Genomic DNA, 18,091 nt, shown 5'->3' with positions numbered 1-18,091 from the left:
GTCTTGCGACAAGATCTACATAGCCACTTTCGGTGCTACATATTTGAATCAATGGTCAAAATTTATAGTGGCATCAAGTCCAATAACCTTAACAACGAGACAACTTTTGTGCAGTTCTACTTGAGTGTTTTTACAAGGGCATTCCAAGTGATCCAAGAAGACAAGGTCGGGCTACTACCCAATGAGCATCTCATTCGAGAACTCCATGGCTCATTAAGTCTATCTTGTGAAGTGTCACATAAAGATCTTAATTGCTACTAGTTGTTTTCCTTGGCACATATATGGATTACTAGTTTCTTCAATTGGGAAGGCCATCTGGGATAAATTTTTGGAGTATGGAGAGCATCAGCCCTATATTGATAATCTCTTAGCATAAGGGATTGCAATATCTAAGAAGAGATATACATTCAAGGAGCCAAGTGTACACCCACGTCTACTTCGCCAACCATATTGTGCCGACTGGCTTCCAGGTCTACGCGCCCAAGCTTGTAAGCAACCTTAAGCTAATAAGTTAGAGAAGCTAGCCTTAAACTAATAAGTTAGAGAAGCTTGCTTGACTGAAACTTTAAAACAAGCACTCAACTTTCAACAATCAGAACAAGGATAAGACAGCGCAAAGGCTTAAGTTAAGTTAATGATTATACATGCAACATTGTAATGTGGCTGTTACATCCACCGATATACATCCAGATAAGTATCTTGTATTAGAATTATTGATTATACAAGCCATGGCTATTACATCCCACATAGAACCAGAGTAGGATTTGTCCCCTCTTGTCTCGGAATCATAAGCCAAACTCTCCATCCCACAAATCTTCAAGACTTTTGTATGGACCAGATACCGGACTGCAAATGAAGCTACCATCAATATTCTTCTTTTGCTCGATCCCGCTAATATGTTGGTGGTCTTCATCAGTAAGATGCCAACCAAAGACATCCAGATTCTCAACCATCCTCTTTTTGTTGAAGCTTTTGGGAATTACACTCGCTCCATTGTCCAGCCCCCACCTCAACACAACCTGAGATTAGGACCAGAAAAAACAAACATTTTTAAGTTGCCAATCAAAAGTTGTGCAAAACACCAGAGTAACAATGAACAACTCTAGATTTAGAATCACCATCGCATTGTTTTTTCCTTTAGTGTGAGGGTTTGATAAACAGCACATTTTCAAAGTACTTGCTATCTGAATCAGACATACAAGAAAGACAGCAGCATAGAAATATACCTGTGCTGGAGCCTTGCCGTGATTTGACGCAATGTCCTTTATAATAGGATTATTTAAAATTTCAGGAGAACCCCAATACATGAGGGGAGCCCCTAATGGAGACCATGCAGAAACATGCACATTTGCCTTCTTACATGTCTCTCTGAGGAGTCTCTGCTGCCATTTGGGATGCATCTCCACCTAGCCACAAGAGCATTTTGATCATTCTGACAGATTAAGAGGATAAATAGTGCATCGGAGAGAGAAAAAATAGCCTCAATGTTTTGCACCAGTATCCTAAGTGCATTATATAATATTATAAGTGCATTGACTGTAAGAGTCATCCTAAAAAGTATTATAGGGGCGAAACCATTTCAAAAATCGGTCATAATAAACCCCATTTTCTTATAAATCCAGGCATCATGGCTCTTTTTGGTGCCCTGTACGAGATTACACCCCAATTTTTCATAAATCCAGACAACATGGCTCTTTTTGGGTAGCAAGATGTGCCACTTAAATAGCTATTGCAGTTTAAGGCCACGCTAGTGAAACTTGAAGTCAAAAGCATGTGTGTAATGGGGAAAAAGTAATAACTTGGTGATGTGGCAAGACCACAATCAGATCAGAAGTGGACAGAAGTGCGAGCCCGAGGCCGACCTGAGAAGCAGAGTTCAAGTCTGCCTGGTGGCAATTATGAAAGCATTGACTTTGAGAGCCTTTTAGTCAGATATGAAAGCAGTTGCCTTTCGTGATTTTGAGCACTTTGTAAAGCAAGAGGCCAAGGCCCTATAAAAATGTGCCTTGTGGGAGCCATTAGCACTCAGTGTTTTGGCATAATGGGCTCTCCCTGGCAGTTGTACACACAGCCAAAGAGCTTAATATTTCAAAAAATTCCGCAAAGTGCGCCTAGCTGAGAGGCTAGAGCATCTGAGTGGCAAAACTCTGCGTCACTGTGTAAATGTTTGAAGTATTTGCAGATTTGTTCCAGTTGTGTTAAATTATGTGCCAGTCGATCTTTGCCACCCATGCTGTGTCACCAAGAAAGTGGGCCCATAAGCATTACATGAGCATTGACTGGTCGATCGAGCTCCAAAATAATATCCACCATCTTACTTATCTAGTATTGCCACAAAATCGCAAAAAGAAATCGGCTTTGTTATTTTGCGGAACGAAGGACTAAAATTATCACTGCATTCTCACACGAAACCAGCTTGGATGCATAGAGGTTGCACTAAGCACTGTTTGAGAGTTTCCACCATCTTAAATGTTACTGTTTTCTTTGACTGTTCACAAAATTGATAAATTGGATCTTAACGGACTTTTATCAGCAGAAAAGCAAGCCTTGATATTGAAGTTCTTCGCACTATAAGTTGGTGTGATACATACTACTCATAGCTTGTCTTGTATATATTTGGAAATTTATGGGGAGAAAGTAGCTTGGAGGAGAGGCACCCATCTTTCAACCTTTAGTCCATACAAATTTAGGATACAATGACCTATATTCCAATGCCCTAGATATGATTACCTTCATTCCAATGCATTTTCAGGCCTCATAAAATGTGTCCTGCATTCTTTCTTTCAAAGCCTACTCTAAGGCCTATTCACAGCGCTTTTAAAGCAGCCAAACTTCTTTACCTGATTCACAGCTGGTGGGATCTCCGCAAAATCAAGCAGCTCCATAATTTTCTTAGATGAAAAATTGCTGACACCAATGGCCCTCACAAGGCCTTGCTTCACACATGCTTCCAGGGCTCTCCATGTGCCCTGTAAGTCCAACGCTATGAGCTCATCAGGTTTTGGGTTTTGGATTGCACCTTCCTTAAGCCGGATCGGCCAATGAATGAGATAGAGATCCAGATAATCCAGCTGCAGCGCACTGGAGGAACAGAATCACCAGTCATGAGTCACAAACTATTAAGTTGAAGCTTGTAAACATGACAACAAAATATCCACAGACAGAAAAGTTGACATTAATATACCATTCAAAGAGATGCCCACATGTGCAAGCAAACTCATAATCAGTGAGCAAGCATCCAACTGGCCAACGTGGGGGCTTGGGTCCATACAAATAACATATAAGACTTACAGGGATCCTGAACACACTGACGGTGGGTCACGATTGTCCTTGTCACCTACAACTGTCACGTGCACATCTTACCCTATGTGCATGTGGACAAGCTATCTCAGGTCTAGGGTTCAGGTTAGCCTAGGCAGTGTTCTGGCAGCTTTGTGAGCCTGTGCGCGGGCCGTGCATATCTAGGCACTTAGAGTAATTGCATATCCTCTGATTGCACAACCCAGTACCACCCAGCATCTGCATTGTCCAAGGCAGTACGCCCAAATTTCCATGGCATTTTGGGGCAGTTCAGTTGCAAGCATTTTTATTATTTGTTGATTATTTAAATGCTAGCGTTTTGGGTTTTTCCCAGACCTGCTAGCGTTTCCAGTTACAAATCAGCCCAGTGTTTTCCACCAGCAGTCCCTCCTAGCATTTTGCAGTTTCCATCGCCAGATCAAGTAGCGTTTTCAGTTTTCAGCCCTTAGCCATTGCAGATCCAACCCTTAGCTTCCAAATCTCACCTACCCGCAGCAGATCCTCGCCGTACCGTCGGATCAGCGAACGTTTTCAGTTTCAGCCCGCTGTTTTCAGATTTCAGCATTTGCGTTTTCAACGGATCGTCATCGAGTCGTCGTCATCGCCATCCTCGCCGACACGGTGTCAGTATTCAATAAAAAGTCAGTGTTTTCCAGATTTCAGCATTTCAGCCCTAGCATTTTTAGTTTTCAGCCCGTCCTCGTCATCGCCAGCATTGTCGTTGACATCGTCGGCAAGTCCATTGCATCTAGACCATTGTACCAGATTTGTGCAATCTATAGCATAGACCTCTCTAGCCATAGAGAGGGGGGCCCTTGGAGGAGGGTTTGAGAACCGTATGGTGTCAAATTCTTCTCTCTCTCTTTCTCTCAGTTTCAGCACTTTCATTCACACTAGCATTCACTTTGTTGTGATCATTGCACTCTCTCTCTAAAAGGAACGAAAGGCTCTCCCTTGAGCACAGTTCGGAGCTCTCATCTTCAGCAATAACAACATTCACTTCTGCTGCACCTTACATTGGTAACAAAGCTTTTTGGCAGTGTTTGATATCACTCAAGGAAAGAACTTGCTTGTTGCAGTCGCACATAACCCAAGTCTACTTGGGCGTGTCAATTCCTAATCGTGTTTTGAAGAGTGGTAGGTAACCAAGAAAGAAGGACTTGTCCAGCCTCCCCTTGTTCCTCTTTTCACTCATTGAGAGCGGACAGTGCACTTAGCGGCTGGCCAATCGACGTGAGGTGGGAAAAAGCAACCTTGGTGTGAGCGCAAGGCTACCAAGGAGTGCGCCCCCGCAGGTAAGAGTCGAGCTCGGGTAAGAGAAAAGCCTTCTCAAACACCAATTGCAAGCTTAAAACTCAAGAACCTAAGTACCCAAGAACCTCAAGAACCAAGAACTTAAGTACCCAAGATCTCAGTGTTGTATGGTCATCACCAGAAGTGGAAATGGATACTTTGCGTGAAGGTGATGAGAGTGGAGCTGGAGAAGAACAAGTTTCTACACCAGGAGAATTGTTCTCCAATCCTCTCCCATCCCCATCTACGTCAAGGATTGCACCAAATCATATGGAGGCTTTGGTCAAGTCGATGATGGAGATGATGCTACAACAAGAGGTGCAACGTGCCGCATTAGAAGAAAGAAGGGCAGCCATGGAGCGTGAGCGTGAGCAAGTGCGCTTGGCAGCCGAAGAACGAAAGGCAACTACGGAGCTTGAGCGCGAGCAAGCACGCGAAGTTCAACGCATAGCGGCCGAAGAAAAGCGAGTGGCTATGGAGTTAAGAGTGTGAGGCGCAGAGAGACCAACGCATGCAAGAGTTGGTCCTACAGGTACTCACATCGAAATCCAAGCCAATCGTTGGCACTTCATCTGGTAGCATATGTAGAGATGCAAATTCCAACAACCCAGTCACTGAGAAGTTGACGTTGATAGCCGTTTTTCGGCTCTCCGTAATTGCCATAGTAAACTACCTCACCCTACCAAATTCACCCAAACACTATGGCTATCCCTACCATTTCACTGTACATAGGCGTGTGTGAGTTACGGGACTTTTCCCATATCTCCTTAAAAACCCTCAGCTAGCTAGTCACTGGGCTAGTTGAGCCAAATAAATAAATAAAATCAAAAAAATAAAATATATTATGACCCATTTGTGTGTAAATATTGCATTACATATATGACCTAAATATAGGGATTTTTATAATTATTTTGGTATTTTATTTAAATATTTCTACTTAGGTGTGTGTTTTATTAAACCTATATACACCTTCTTTCATCCTCTTACACCATAAGTATATTTTTTGCCAATATCTACATACTCTAACCTTATATTTTTCCTTTATAGAAATCACTCCCACATTTTCACCCTCACTCTCATGAAAACAAAAAATTGATTTCTACTCATTGGTCACGTTTATTATATTATTTACTTGCATACCTTTTCCTCTTTCACCCAAAATAATTCAAAGAGGAACCGTATCATATGATTCCAATATCTTTCCATATTCATAACTCCTCCATATTTTTATTATTATTTTTATTCATTATTCTAACACCATATGCTCATTGAGCTAAAGTCCATGAATAGTCCATACACTAGTCCCGCCATGTATATATTTCTTTATTCACCAATAATCCTCCTCCATGCATGTGTCAAGGGCAACTTGGATGCTTTGTATTATAATATGACAAAGGAGGGGCTCACTCTTGGATGCATTGTACAAATTCAACAAAGGAGGGGGCCACTGAAGACTTTTTGTGAAGAAAAAACAGATCCTTTGGTGGGATTTTTAATATCCATCTCCACTCCGAATTTGGAACGGTGGTCAAAAAAGAAAATGTAGCCCACGCTTTGAATAATCGCCTCAAATTTTTTCATGATTTTTGGAGCTACCAACGGTGAGATATGATTTTTTGAGTGGACCCCAGTTTACCCACTTTTCTCACAAGTAGCCCATAGTCTTCTCTCACCTCTTTCCACACTTCTACACACACACACACATTCCTCTCAATCCCTCACTCAAACCTGCACCTTTAATGGTTTCTCTCACCTTCTTCACCATTAACCTCCCCTCTTACTCCCATAGCTCTCATATGAGCTCTCCATGTACGTACACCATCTCTATGTCTCTCTCTATTATCTCCAAAGTACAATTCCATCTTACTCGTTATATATATACATAAATTCAGCATGTGTACCATGCTTATGTGTACCATGCTTAACCTCTGCAAATCAAGAGATCTCATCAATGGAATTACCATTTTCATCGTGATAATCAACCTTGGCGGCGGTGGAGTAAAGAAGAGAAGACGAAGAAGAAGATCGATAGTCATTTTGAGAACCTACACAAGTAAGTCCAAAACTTCTTCAAGCTTCACCAACACAAAGATTTGCTCACTTCATTCAACCATCTTACTTCAGCCATCCATCCCATTTTACCCATTGTAAATATATCATTAACTTTCTAGTGATTACTAACGACTAACATACTAACACAAAATAGCATTGACCTAACCATAAAAGACACCTCACCTCAAGACATGTGTATGGTAACACTCTCTCTCTCTCTCTCTCTCTCTCTCTCTCTCTCTCTCTCTCTCCCCTTACTTACTTTCACCTTATCTACCATCAATAATACTCTCTTTTGAGCCCACACCCATGACTCAAGCAGACAAAGAAGGCCCGCAATGTTTTGATATTCAAAAAAATCATAATCCTGATTTGTTAGCTTGTAAATTAGGATTTCCAATAATCTTAATGAGGGGTCTCCAACCTATAAATAGGTCCCTCTCCTTCTTGTAAAACAACCTCCAACATCTCACATAGCACCCCAACACTCTATGCGTGAGGAGAGACTTAGGTGTAGCAACCACTTGTGAGCTTCACTCTTGGTGTGAGAGAAGCCTTCAAGCTACACATTGCAAGTGAGAGAGCGTGAGTTCCACAAATCTCAAAACCACTATTGTATATGCTCCTTCATCATCAATAAATTGAGGTTTGGTGCATCAAAGGCGTGATTCGACGTTCAAATCTTCGTCCTTCCATTTGTGCAATACGGTTTGGTGAATTCAAGGTGACTTGTGTATTTTGAGTTTTTATCGGTTGATCTTGATTTTAGAAAGTGTTTTAGTGTGTTTTTCATTGCCAGTTTTTTGTCCATTGTAAGAGGGTATTGTGGTGAGAGGTCTCCCACACCCTAAGACAGTGTGTGTGTGTGTGTTTTGGCAATGTTTAGCAATCACTAAGCATTGAGTGAGTTTTGTACAAGTTCTACGATAGCATCATAACGAACCATCTCTATTTGCAAGTCACAAATAAGGTATTACGCAAGATCCTTTCCTCTCTCTCTTCCCTTTGCTCTAGCTCTCTCTGGTCCATTTCATGTGTGTCTTGGTGTGAGGTTGCTTATGTGTGTTGTGTGGTGCATCTTCTTGGTTGTGCCAAAATCTCTCTTGCGTCCTAGTTCGCATACCATAACTAGGTGGTGCCCCTATCTTGTTTGGGTTTGGCTGTGGGTTTGTTGTTTTGTTGTGCTTGTGGTTACCCCAGCCCCAATTGAGCAGCACGGGAGCCTTGAGGGGTGTTTAGAGGTCGCCTCTCTTGTTACCCGCCCCGGACCGCCTCAACGTTCAGTAAGTATGACAGTAAGATGAATGCTAATGTTATTTATTCCTGGTTGCATCAATTCAATGCTTACTTTGCGACAACTAAGAAAACACGGAATAGCAAAGTTTTGATGGCAGCCATGTATCTTGTCAGTAATTCCATAAATTGGTATCAAGCATGGCAAGAGGCACAGTTGGCCGCGCACCTAGAGGAAGCCAAGGAAGGCAGGCACCTTTCTTTCAATTGGGCGGACTTCCAAGACAAGCTCAAGGCGCGGTTTATGCCACCTCAATACTTAGCACGGTTGAAAGAAGATTGGCGCAAACTCATGCAAAATGGTATGCCAATTATGTCTTTCTCTAACCGTGTTTTGCAGCTCGGCACACAATTACGCAAATCGGATGATGAGAGAGGCATTCCTTTTCGGGTTAGACGAGTATATCAAGTTTAATGTCGAAGTACTCGACCCCATAGATCTCAACAAGGCGGTAGCAATTGCTCTCACACAAGAGACGAAGCACAACAAAGGAAAGCCTAAGGCAAAGAAGTCTTCTCACAGTACCTCTCAGACTCCTCAAAACTCACAAAACAGTAAAAACAGTAAGAATGGTAAGAATGGTAACTCTTCTAGTCCATCTTCCTCTAATCCTTCGGAAAAGAACTCTCAAAATGAATCTAAGGGTAAAACTAAAACACCTGCTAAACCTAAGCTAACCCCATATGAAAAAGCTGCACAAGGAATTATAGAAGGAAACATAACGCCAGAAGAGCAAATCATTTATGCAAAGGAAGGTCGATGTTATCAATGTCACGTCAAGGGTAGTATAAAGAAGACATGTCCTAAGACACCACCACCTAAAGAACCCAAAGCACAGACAGCTACCACAAGAACTTCAGTGAACCAATCTGATTCTCCACATGTTTCTGACACACATTGATGAGTCTCTCTTTAAATGTTATGGTCGTGTGAAGGGTCAGCGTTTTGTCGTATTGTTTGATTCGGATAGAATGCATGATGTGATTGGTGACTCTCTTGTAGAGAGAGCTCGCCTGGAGGTTAGCCAGACGACAACTCTTGAGGTGTCAGGCTTCGCTCTCGGTATGGACTCTCTCATTACGGAATAGTGCCTTGATGTGTTATTCATTGTTCAGCAAGCTTCCTTCCGTAGAAAATTTGTCGTGTCTCCTCTCTCAAGATGTGATATGATTTTGAGCATTCGATGGTTTTGTGAGCATAACCCTCTCATTGATTGGGCAGACAATACGCTCACTCTAAATGCCAGTGACTCTCCCATGATCATTCGTGGTGAGAACGGTCTGCATTCTATACCGCTCATTTCTCATTTGCAAGCGAAGCATGAATTACGAAGAGGAGCACAAGCGGCATTCATCTATGCCTCTCCAGTTACTCAGAGCCTCAAGGCTCCAGAAAGGTATTCAGGTTTGTTTACCAAGTATGAGCACATCTATTTGTAGGATGATCTTCCATCCCGTCTCCCTCCCAAGCGGCCGAAGGACCATCGCATCGATTTGTTGCAGATGCGTTAAGTTGCAAAGAACAGATCCTAGCTCTTGAGCCTAGATCCACAGTTTCTATTCAGGGTGTCTCTTTCGACACCATGAAGAACCAGTATGCAAATTCCGAGTTTGGTAAGCAATGATTGCAAGCTCTTTCTCCCCAAGGGCCCAACAACTATCGCATTCGTGAAGGCTTGTTATATTTTCGTCACCGTCTATGTGTGTTGTCCTCTCTCAAGAGAGCCATATTGCACGATGCTCATGACTCTCTCACGCGTGGGCACAGGGGAATGAACACCACTTTGGAAAAAATAGAAAGATTCTTTTGTTGGCCTAAAATGCGAAAAGATGTGTTTCGTTATGTCACACAGTGCACCATTCGTCAAAAAGTAATAGCTCCTCGAGGTAAGCAACAAGGCCTCTTGCCATCGCTACCTATTCCCGACGGGCCATTTCAAGACATTTCTATGGATTTTGTGACTAACCTTCCACCTAGTTTGCATTCAAGGAACACTCAATGTTTGACAATTGTTGACCGTTTCAACAAATTGTGCATGTTGATTCTTTGTAAGGCCACAATCACTGCACAAGAGTAGCACGGTTGTTCATTAAGCATTGATACCCCCTCTGTGGTTTGCAAAAGTCAATCGTTTCAGATAGGAATGTTAAGTTCACGTCAAATTTTTGGCGAGCTCTCTTTGAGAAATTTGACACAAAGTTGATTTTTTCATCCGCTTTTTATCCACAGTCAGATGGTCAAACAAAAATTTACAATCAGTTGGCTTTTGATGTTTTAAAGTCTTATGTGCATGATCAACAGTCTCATTGGAAGCTCTATCTTCCATTGGTCCAAGCCATTTTGAATGACTCTTATTCCTCTACCATTGGTAGAACTCCGTATGAGGCAACTTTTGGCCGTCCGTTCCAGTCAGTTTTGACTCGCTCGCTCAATCAAATGCCTAATGCCAATGCTGAAAGTCAATCGTTGGATGAGATTTCTGAGAGTGTAAAGCATAGTTACCGAGGAACGTGTTTCCTAGGCCGAAGAATGCCGGAACGTGTTTCTTCTCTCTCTCTCTCTCTCTCTCTCTCTCTCTCTCTCTCTCTCTCTCTCTCTCTCTCTCTCTCTCTCTCTCTCTCTCTCTCTCTCTCTCTCTCTCTCTCTCTCTCTCATTCACAGTAGCATTCACTTTCTTTGTGATCATTGCACTCTCTCTCTAAAAGGAACGGAACCCTTGAGCACAATTTGGAGCACTCATCTTGAGCAATAACAACATTCACTTCCGTTGCACTTGACAACAACCATGCAACAAAAAGAGAAAACCCTCAAACAAGGAAAATGAACAATGCAAACGATGTACTGAAAGTAGGAAACTTGCACCCTATCAGTTAGGGGCTCCACCCAAGTCCATACTCTTCAGATAATTTCCTCCTCTCTGGGGAAAACTGATTGAGTTATATCATACCCTGAAAGACGAGCCATCAATGATGTCCACAATGACCAGCTGAGTCTTATGACAAGCGACAATGGCCAGCCAGAAGGGTAAAGAAAGCCCACCACCCCTCACGAGAAGGCAAGGTAGTCTGTCCCCCAATCATGGCATGCCAATCAGCAGGTATAGCAGCACCAATTTAAAGGCATAATAATAGTACGGTAGTGAACTCTACATTGCACGTCGCTAGAGCCATCCCAGCCACTCCACACAATAATGCACACCAATGGCCGCAACCGTGACATAACTCTAGAGTCTAGGTTGTAGACTCCAGCAAGAGGTAGTAAACCAAGCTGTCACAAGAACAACCTAATTTATAATCAAAGCTCTGCCAGCCAAAGATAACGCAAAGAAGATCATTGGCAAAGCTTTCTCGTGATAGATTGCAAGATCAGCTCAAACTGTTGCTCAAGCGACACATCAATCCCACAACAAGAACCCAAATTTCTGCGAGTCTAACCTCTCATTAGCCAAGTTAAATGGTACTAAGAGCACCACTGGCCAAGCAAAAGGTAGTGACAGGCTACAGCTGTCCTTAGACTATCCAAGATACGTGGATCGTACGGAGCGAATAACAAAGTATCAACTACCTGCTCCTAATCCAACAAGTTAGAAGACCTGGCCAAGGGTATAGCAAGACCAAGGTTTGGCCTCTCAAAAAAAGTACATAGCATCAACAATGAATGAAACAAATATGAGGCCAACTGGATGTCACGTGCACATCTAACCCTATGTGCATGTGGACAAGCTACTTCAAGTCTAGGGTTCAGGTCAGCTTAGGAAGTGTTTTGGCACCTTTGTGAGCCTGTGTGCACGCCGTGCATGTCCAGACTCTTATGAGTAGTTGCATATCCTCTAGTTGCACACAGCATGATTATCAGCATGACAAGCAGTACCCATCATGAGCATTTTACAGTGCACAGAACCCATTTTCCCTATTTATATACCTAGATGAATCCAGGATAAGCCCACATTCACCCTTGAAGGAAAGTGCAAGGTATAGACCCATGGTAGTCACCCACAAGACAATATAACCATCAGCTCCATCATGCATAGTATTGACTAAATACCACGACATCCCCACTAACGTCGTCAGTGCCCAATAGTGGGTGTAGAACTAGGTACTAACATATGCTCCCCAAAACAACACACACCACACGCACACACACACATGAGCATACATCAACACAAAGTTCAGCGTGCTGAGTTTCTGTCATGACTCCGGAGATCAAGGGCAGACTCAGCCATAATGAAGCCTAGCACTAAAAGAAGCATTAAATCGGAAAAATTAGCACAAAAATGAGGTAGTTGATAGGGCATACGCACCACAAAAGATAGAAAGAATTAGCACAATATACACTGGTCGAAACTCGGACGAAAACCTTCACAATTGTGAAGTCTGCATGTCCGCAATACGACTAAAAAATATACCTAGATGAATCCAAGATAAGCCCAGATTCACCCTTGAAGGAAAGTGCAAGGTATAGACCCATGGTAGTCACCCACAAGACAATATAACCATCAGCTCCATCATGCATAGTATTGACTAAATACCACGACATCCCCACTAACGTCGTCAGTGCCCAATAGTGGGTGTAGGACTAGGTACTAACATATGCTCCCCAAAACAACACACACCACACGCACACACACACATGAGCATACATCAACATCCATTTTCCCTATTTATCCATTTTTCACTTATTATTAATAAGTGACTTCGTTGGGAAACTGGATAGGGCAAGTTTGCTAAGTTCTATAAAAGAAACCTAGCGCTAGCACTTTCTGGCAGAAGAGCCAGTTGAAGTTCCAGTGACTTGCAGTGCACCTTCTCAACAAGACCGACAGGAGACTTAGCGTTTTCAACCACAAGACAAACCTTACGTTTTTGGACATCCCAGATCGGCCAGCATTTTTAGATTTCAACAGTCAACGTTTTCAGGTTGCAGATCAACCTTGGCGTTTTTGCTATAGTTCATCTGGCCTTTCCAATTTGCAAAGTACCTAGCGTTTTGCAGTTTCTGGCGACAGGACATCAGCGTTTTCAGATTCAACCTGCTGTCCGTAGATTTCAGCATGTGCGCTTTCAACGCATCGTCGTCGCGTCGTTGTCATCGCCGTCCTCACCGACATAATGACAGTATTAAGCAGAGTGCGTTTTGCAGATTTCAGCCCTAGCATTTTCAGACTTCAGCCCCGTCCTCGTCCTCGTCATCATTGTCGGCAAGTCCACTGCATATAGACCATTGTACCAGATTTGTGCAATCAATAGCATAGACCTCTCTCGCCATAGAGAGGAGGGCCCTTTTGAGAACCGTCTGATGTCGTATTCCTCTCTCTCTCTCTCTCTCTCTCTCTCTCTCTCTCTCTCTCTCTCTCTCTCTCTCTCTATCTATCTATCTATCTATCTATCTATCTATCTATCTATCTATCTATCTATCTATCTCAGCACCTTCATTCATAGTGCCATTCACTTTGTTTGTGATCATTGCTCTCTCACTAAAGGAACGGAAGGCTCTCCCTTCCGTAAGTAAAAGGAACCCTTGAGAACAGTTCAGAGCACTCATCTTGAGCAAAGTTCAACATTCACTTCCGTTGCACCTTACACTGGGCATCCCTATCGTACAGAGCGAGACAAATGAAATCATCACGTAATGTGACCCCTAAATCTCTAATAGCATAGTAACATGGGACGTGTCTTGAACAGCTAGGTTGGGGAGCACGAGTCAGGGTTTAAAGAGAATTTTGGTTCCACAAGAGTTCGAAACAAGGAGACAACGATGGGACGAGGAGAATGGAAGATCAGTGGGGACGGAAAGCCCAAATATAGGTGTCCCATGTGACTATGTCTAATAGTGACAGCGCTAGCAGCAGAACGATAAGAGCCGCAACTCCTGTGATCCACTACAAAGGAAATCCCATCCTCTACAAAGTTCCCAATCGACCCGATCAGATGCCTTCTCAAAGTCGGGAAGCATATAGCCATTGGTTAACGTAACTATCACGCCCACTCAATTGCCTCATACAAGGTAATCATCCGAGCCAAAATCTTATACACGAAAAACATGAGTGTAATCAGCCTCCACTCGTGTAAGTAGTAGTCTCCGCCTTTCAATATAAGAGAAATCAACCCAAAAAACGTTGAGGCATCACTCCCATATTAAAGATACACTCCAAACCCTGGAGCAAAGCATGGCAAATCATATCCCAATGTTGCAAGAACTGGCACATCAACCCACCCTCACCAAGACAAGATGCACCATCAATACCAACTACTGCATCATGAATCTCCTACATAGAGAATGGAGCCATCATATGTTGAACACATGTACTCGTTAACCACACCCCGAACATGGTACCTAACCTCCTCTCTAGCCTATGAAATGGCATCGGTCGTTGGCTCAGCAATAAATAGAGCATCAAAGTAATCAGAAGCAGTGTCAAGAACCCCATTTCGATCCGTGTGCAAAATGTAGGTCGAGTCACACAGAGCTCGAACAAAGCTCCCAACGAGGCACTCCAAAAAATTTGCAAAGAAATGATACCGAGGCGTAGAAAGAGAAATCAGATTTCTCCAACCGAATATGATTGAGTCTCCCTAATGTCAGCCTCACCCTCACCTAAAAAAGCATCACCTAGAAAATCCTCAAAATGTCCGTCAATACATCCCAACCTCTCCTGTAACTCGCTCTCTCTACCAAATAGATCACGTCATCTCATTTCGGACACATGTCTGCAAACCTCAAATGATGATGCTATACATGTGGCAAGGGGAAGGGCCAGAGGATCCACTAGGAGAACAAGTAATCTACGATCAAATCTCCTGCAAAGTCTCACACAATGAGGGATCTCACAACACCAAGTCGGGAACGTGTAAATTGTAATCCTCCTCTAGTCCCAAAGGATACATGGAACCTCAACTACAAAGAAACCGGTGCATGGTCAGACAACATTGTCATGAGTCAGATCGTGGCCCTCCTATGTGATGCTACCCAAGAATCAAATAAAATCTGTCCAATCTCTCTAAGAACTGTCCTAACTGTCTCCAAAAACACATGAAAATTGCAGTGCTGTCCAATCTCTCTAAGAACTGTACTAACTGTCTCCAGAAACACACAAAAATTGCAGTGCTGTGAAGTACAAGCCAAGGAAGGTACAAGCCATACATCCACACCCAAAACCGCAAAGAGAAATTTGTCCCAAGCATCTCTCTCAAAGCCAAAAATAGAAGGTAGGGCAGGAGACATAACAACCCGTCAATCCTCTACAATCTCTACATTGTTGAAATCACCAACCCCCGACAGTCCATGAGTCCATAATAGGCAATACATGCACACGCTGTTGCTAAAAACAAGCCCTAGCACGAGCTACAATGAGAGCACACACACATAAAATCCCTACAAAAGCATCCTCAACCTACAAAGAAATCCACGTAGCTCTACTTGGAACCAAAGTGCCATGCTCACGCACACAATGTCGCCAACACAATCCCACAAATATGCATACACCACCATTGGACTGATGATCACCAACTGGTCTTCCGCAACGTATGAGAGGCACCAAGCAAAAGCTTTCCACCTCGAAAATAGCTCGCAGTGTAGAGAGAGGCTCCTCAGCTTCAACAGAGCTTATTGTTATCTATATAGGTGGAGGTAAGGGATGGATCTAGCTAGTCTCTGCATGGGTCTTATAGTTACAACCAGATCCCAAGTCTCCCCTCTTGGTTTACCTAAAATATTTAGATGATAGAAGATTTGAGACTTTTTTTTGAGAACCAAGAAATAGTCATCATTTTTTTGTTTTGTTGAAATTGTGACTCATACATGCCTTTCGGTGGATTAGTTAGTCATGACTTGTGATGAAGATTTAGTAAAATCTAACAATTCATAGTTTTGTAAAATGATGATTTACATGATTAGAAGTTACGTTCTATAATAATCTTATCTGTTTCTTTGTTCGTGTTGTCTCAAACTACAAATAGTGTCTGTGTCTTATCCCTGTTGTGTCAAACTACAGATAGTGTTAGGATTACCATTACCAGTGCCCTATAAGTAATCCATAAACTTATTTACCTTGATGTATATCACTTTAAGTACCTAAAAATCCATACCATATTGCACACCTAATGTATCGAACACTACTACATTTCCACCTTGAATTAGTCACAAATATTGGACCCCGAGTTTCAAGGTGCACATGAGACGAACATAAGGATGAGACGCCAATAGGGGCACAAGTTAGACAGGTTGGTACTAGATCTAGTCCAAGGGAGGGAGCAGCAGAACCTGAGGCTGTTGAGTAGGGCAGGGAGTACCCCGTCCGGATAGGCATCCGAGCACCAGAGCTTGGATGTGACAAAAAAATCTTCTCGTTTCACTAGGCCAGCTTCCATAGCCTCCTTCAAAGCCTCCCCAAGAAAGCCTTCACTGTTGTAAATCTTAGCAGTGTCAAAATGCCTATATCCCACCTGCAGGGAGAAGAAATCTCTCTCTCTCTCTCTCTCTCTCTCTCTCTCTCTCTCTCTCTCTCTCTCTCTCTCTCTCTCTCTCTCTCTCTACAGACAAACACACACACACAGAGAGAGAGAGAGAGAGAGAGAGAGAGGGCACCTCTACAGCTGCAGAGATAGCTGCCTTCCTTCGATCAAGGGGTAAGGCTCCGTCGGAGCCGGTGCCGAGACCTACTAAGGGCATGGAGGCCCCTGTGTTGAGAACTGCGTACTCCGCCATTCTGAAGTATAGATAACGCGACGAGCTGAAAGGCCATAGCTAAGGCTGGGTTCAAACTTCAGACTGTCCGATTGCGCATCGCTTTTGCTCCTTTTGAGCTGAGATTCAGACTGCGCACGCCGCCTATGGCTGAGAGACTCCCTTTTCAACCAATTGGGTGGAGAGAAAACCTTATACACCTTACCTTTTTGTCCTTAGCAGGCTACGATGTGTGAACAAGCTTGCAGACGTGCGCAGTCTCTAAGGGAACTCCGAGTGGAAAAGGGAGAAGAAACCCTTGCGCAGTCTGAACGCAGCCTAAAGCTCTACGTATATGTCGACTGTCTGCACTGACGGGTGCGCTGTCGTAAGCAGAGAGTTTTACACGGACACGGGCAATTTAAAATTTGGGAAAATTACCAAAATACCCCTCAAATTTCAAAAATTCACAAACTACCATGATATTTTGTCATAAATTCCCAAAATGCCCTTCAAATTTTTCAAATCCAAAATGCCTGCCCCGGTTTTGAGATTAAATTTCTCTAAAGACAAAAATTTGTAGATTTTCATAAGAAGAGTATTGTTTTATCAATACAAGATGCTAAAACAAGTGACAAATCACAAGGCCTGCCAATATATGAAACAAATTAAGAACATGAAGAACACAAAATCTACAAGGATGGAAGTCATATTGATCGATTGAGAAAGTGATTTGCAGATTATATTATAGAATGTCGGTCTCGATGAAGGATTGAAGAGTAGCAAAGTTGCATCTTCTTAGGATAAAGGAAGGCATAGAATATGGAAACATGGAGAAGATGAGGGAAGGTAGAGATGAAGGAAGGGAGAGAGGTATAAGAATCATTTAGGAATGATTAGATGTGTGAATGAATGATCAAACCAGAAACAAAACCGTGTGCCTGCGATGAATGATATTGGGGGTTTTTAATCCAAACATGATCGAGCTTTGAGTTGTACACAGTGGTTACACATGAATTTGTTGTGTGTAGCCATGTGCCTAGAGCTTCTCTTCCAAGTAACGATATTGATTGTTTGTGGGCTCATTGTCTACATTAAAGTCTCCCATGATGACACTCATTCGTGTAGGATGGGATTGTTGTAGCAAGGTATAGAGTTGTGTTACCAATGCGGTTGAAGATGTGTTTAGTGATTTGTAGATGCATATAATTTCCCAATCAAGGTGTTTATGAATGGCTAATATAAATTGAATGATTTCTATTCCTGGAGCTAGCTATGTTTTTGCAAAGTGGAGCTTGATGCTAGGCTTGTAGTAGATTAAAACACCTATTTTGCTGTGGTGATGGACATGATGAAACTTTGGTGCAAGATCATTGGAAGGATTTTTTTGCTTTGTTTCTTGGAGGCACAGAATGTCAGAACTTGTAAAATTCAAATCGTCTTTGATATGTTTGAGATATTTGTGACTAGAAACGATGTTCAATGATTGAA

The 18,091-nt window shown here is 42.7% G+C and overlaps 1 protein-coding gene across 2 annotated transcripts; it reads right to left on the bottom strand.

Moving 5' to 3' along the window:
* Window positions 1-606: 606 nt before the first annotated feature.
* LOC147442035 (non-functional NADPH-dependent codeinone reductase 2-like) lies at window positions 607-16,979 on the bottom strand. 2 transcript variants are annotated; one of them, XM_086528370.1, is made up of 6 exons: window positions 16,827-16,979; window positions 16,523-16,752; window positions 16,199-16,380; window positions 2,841-3,081; window positions 1,227-1,406; window positions 607-1,019 (listed from the first exon to the last, which is right to left on the bottom strand). In XM_086528370.1, the coding sequence occupies exons 2-6, from the start codon at window positions 16,640-16,642 to the stop codon at window positions 786-788; spliced, it is 957 nt and encodes a 318-aa protein (XP_086384496.1). In that variant the 5' UTR covers window positions 16,643-16,752; window positions 16,827-16,979; the 3' UTR covers window positions 607-785. The 2 variants fall into 2 exon arrangements, with proteins under 2 accessions (XP_086384496.1, XP_086384497.1); XM_086528371.1 differs by lacking the exon at window positions 1,227-1,406 and having other exon boundaries at window positions 16,523-16,951.
* Between the last annotated feature and the right edge of the window lie 1,112 nt (window positions 16,980-18,091).

Source organism: Adiantum capillus-veneris, chromosome 14, assembly GCF_014529385.1.
Source record: "Adiantum capillus-veneris isolate H3 chromosome 14, ASM1452938v2, whole genome shotgun sequence".
Taxonomy (NCBI): Eukaryota; Viridiplantae; Streptophyta; class Polypodiopsida; order Polypodiales; family Pteridaceae; genus Adiantum; species Adiantum capillus-veneris.
Note: the sequence above shows the minus strand (reverse complement) of the source record. Positions and strands in the feature narration are given on the sequence as shown.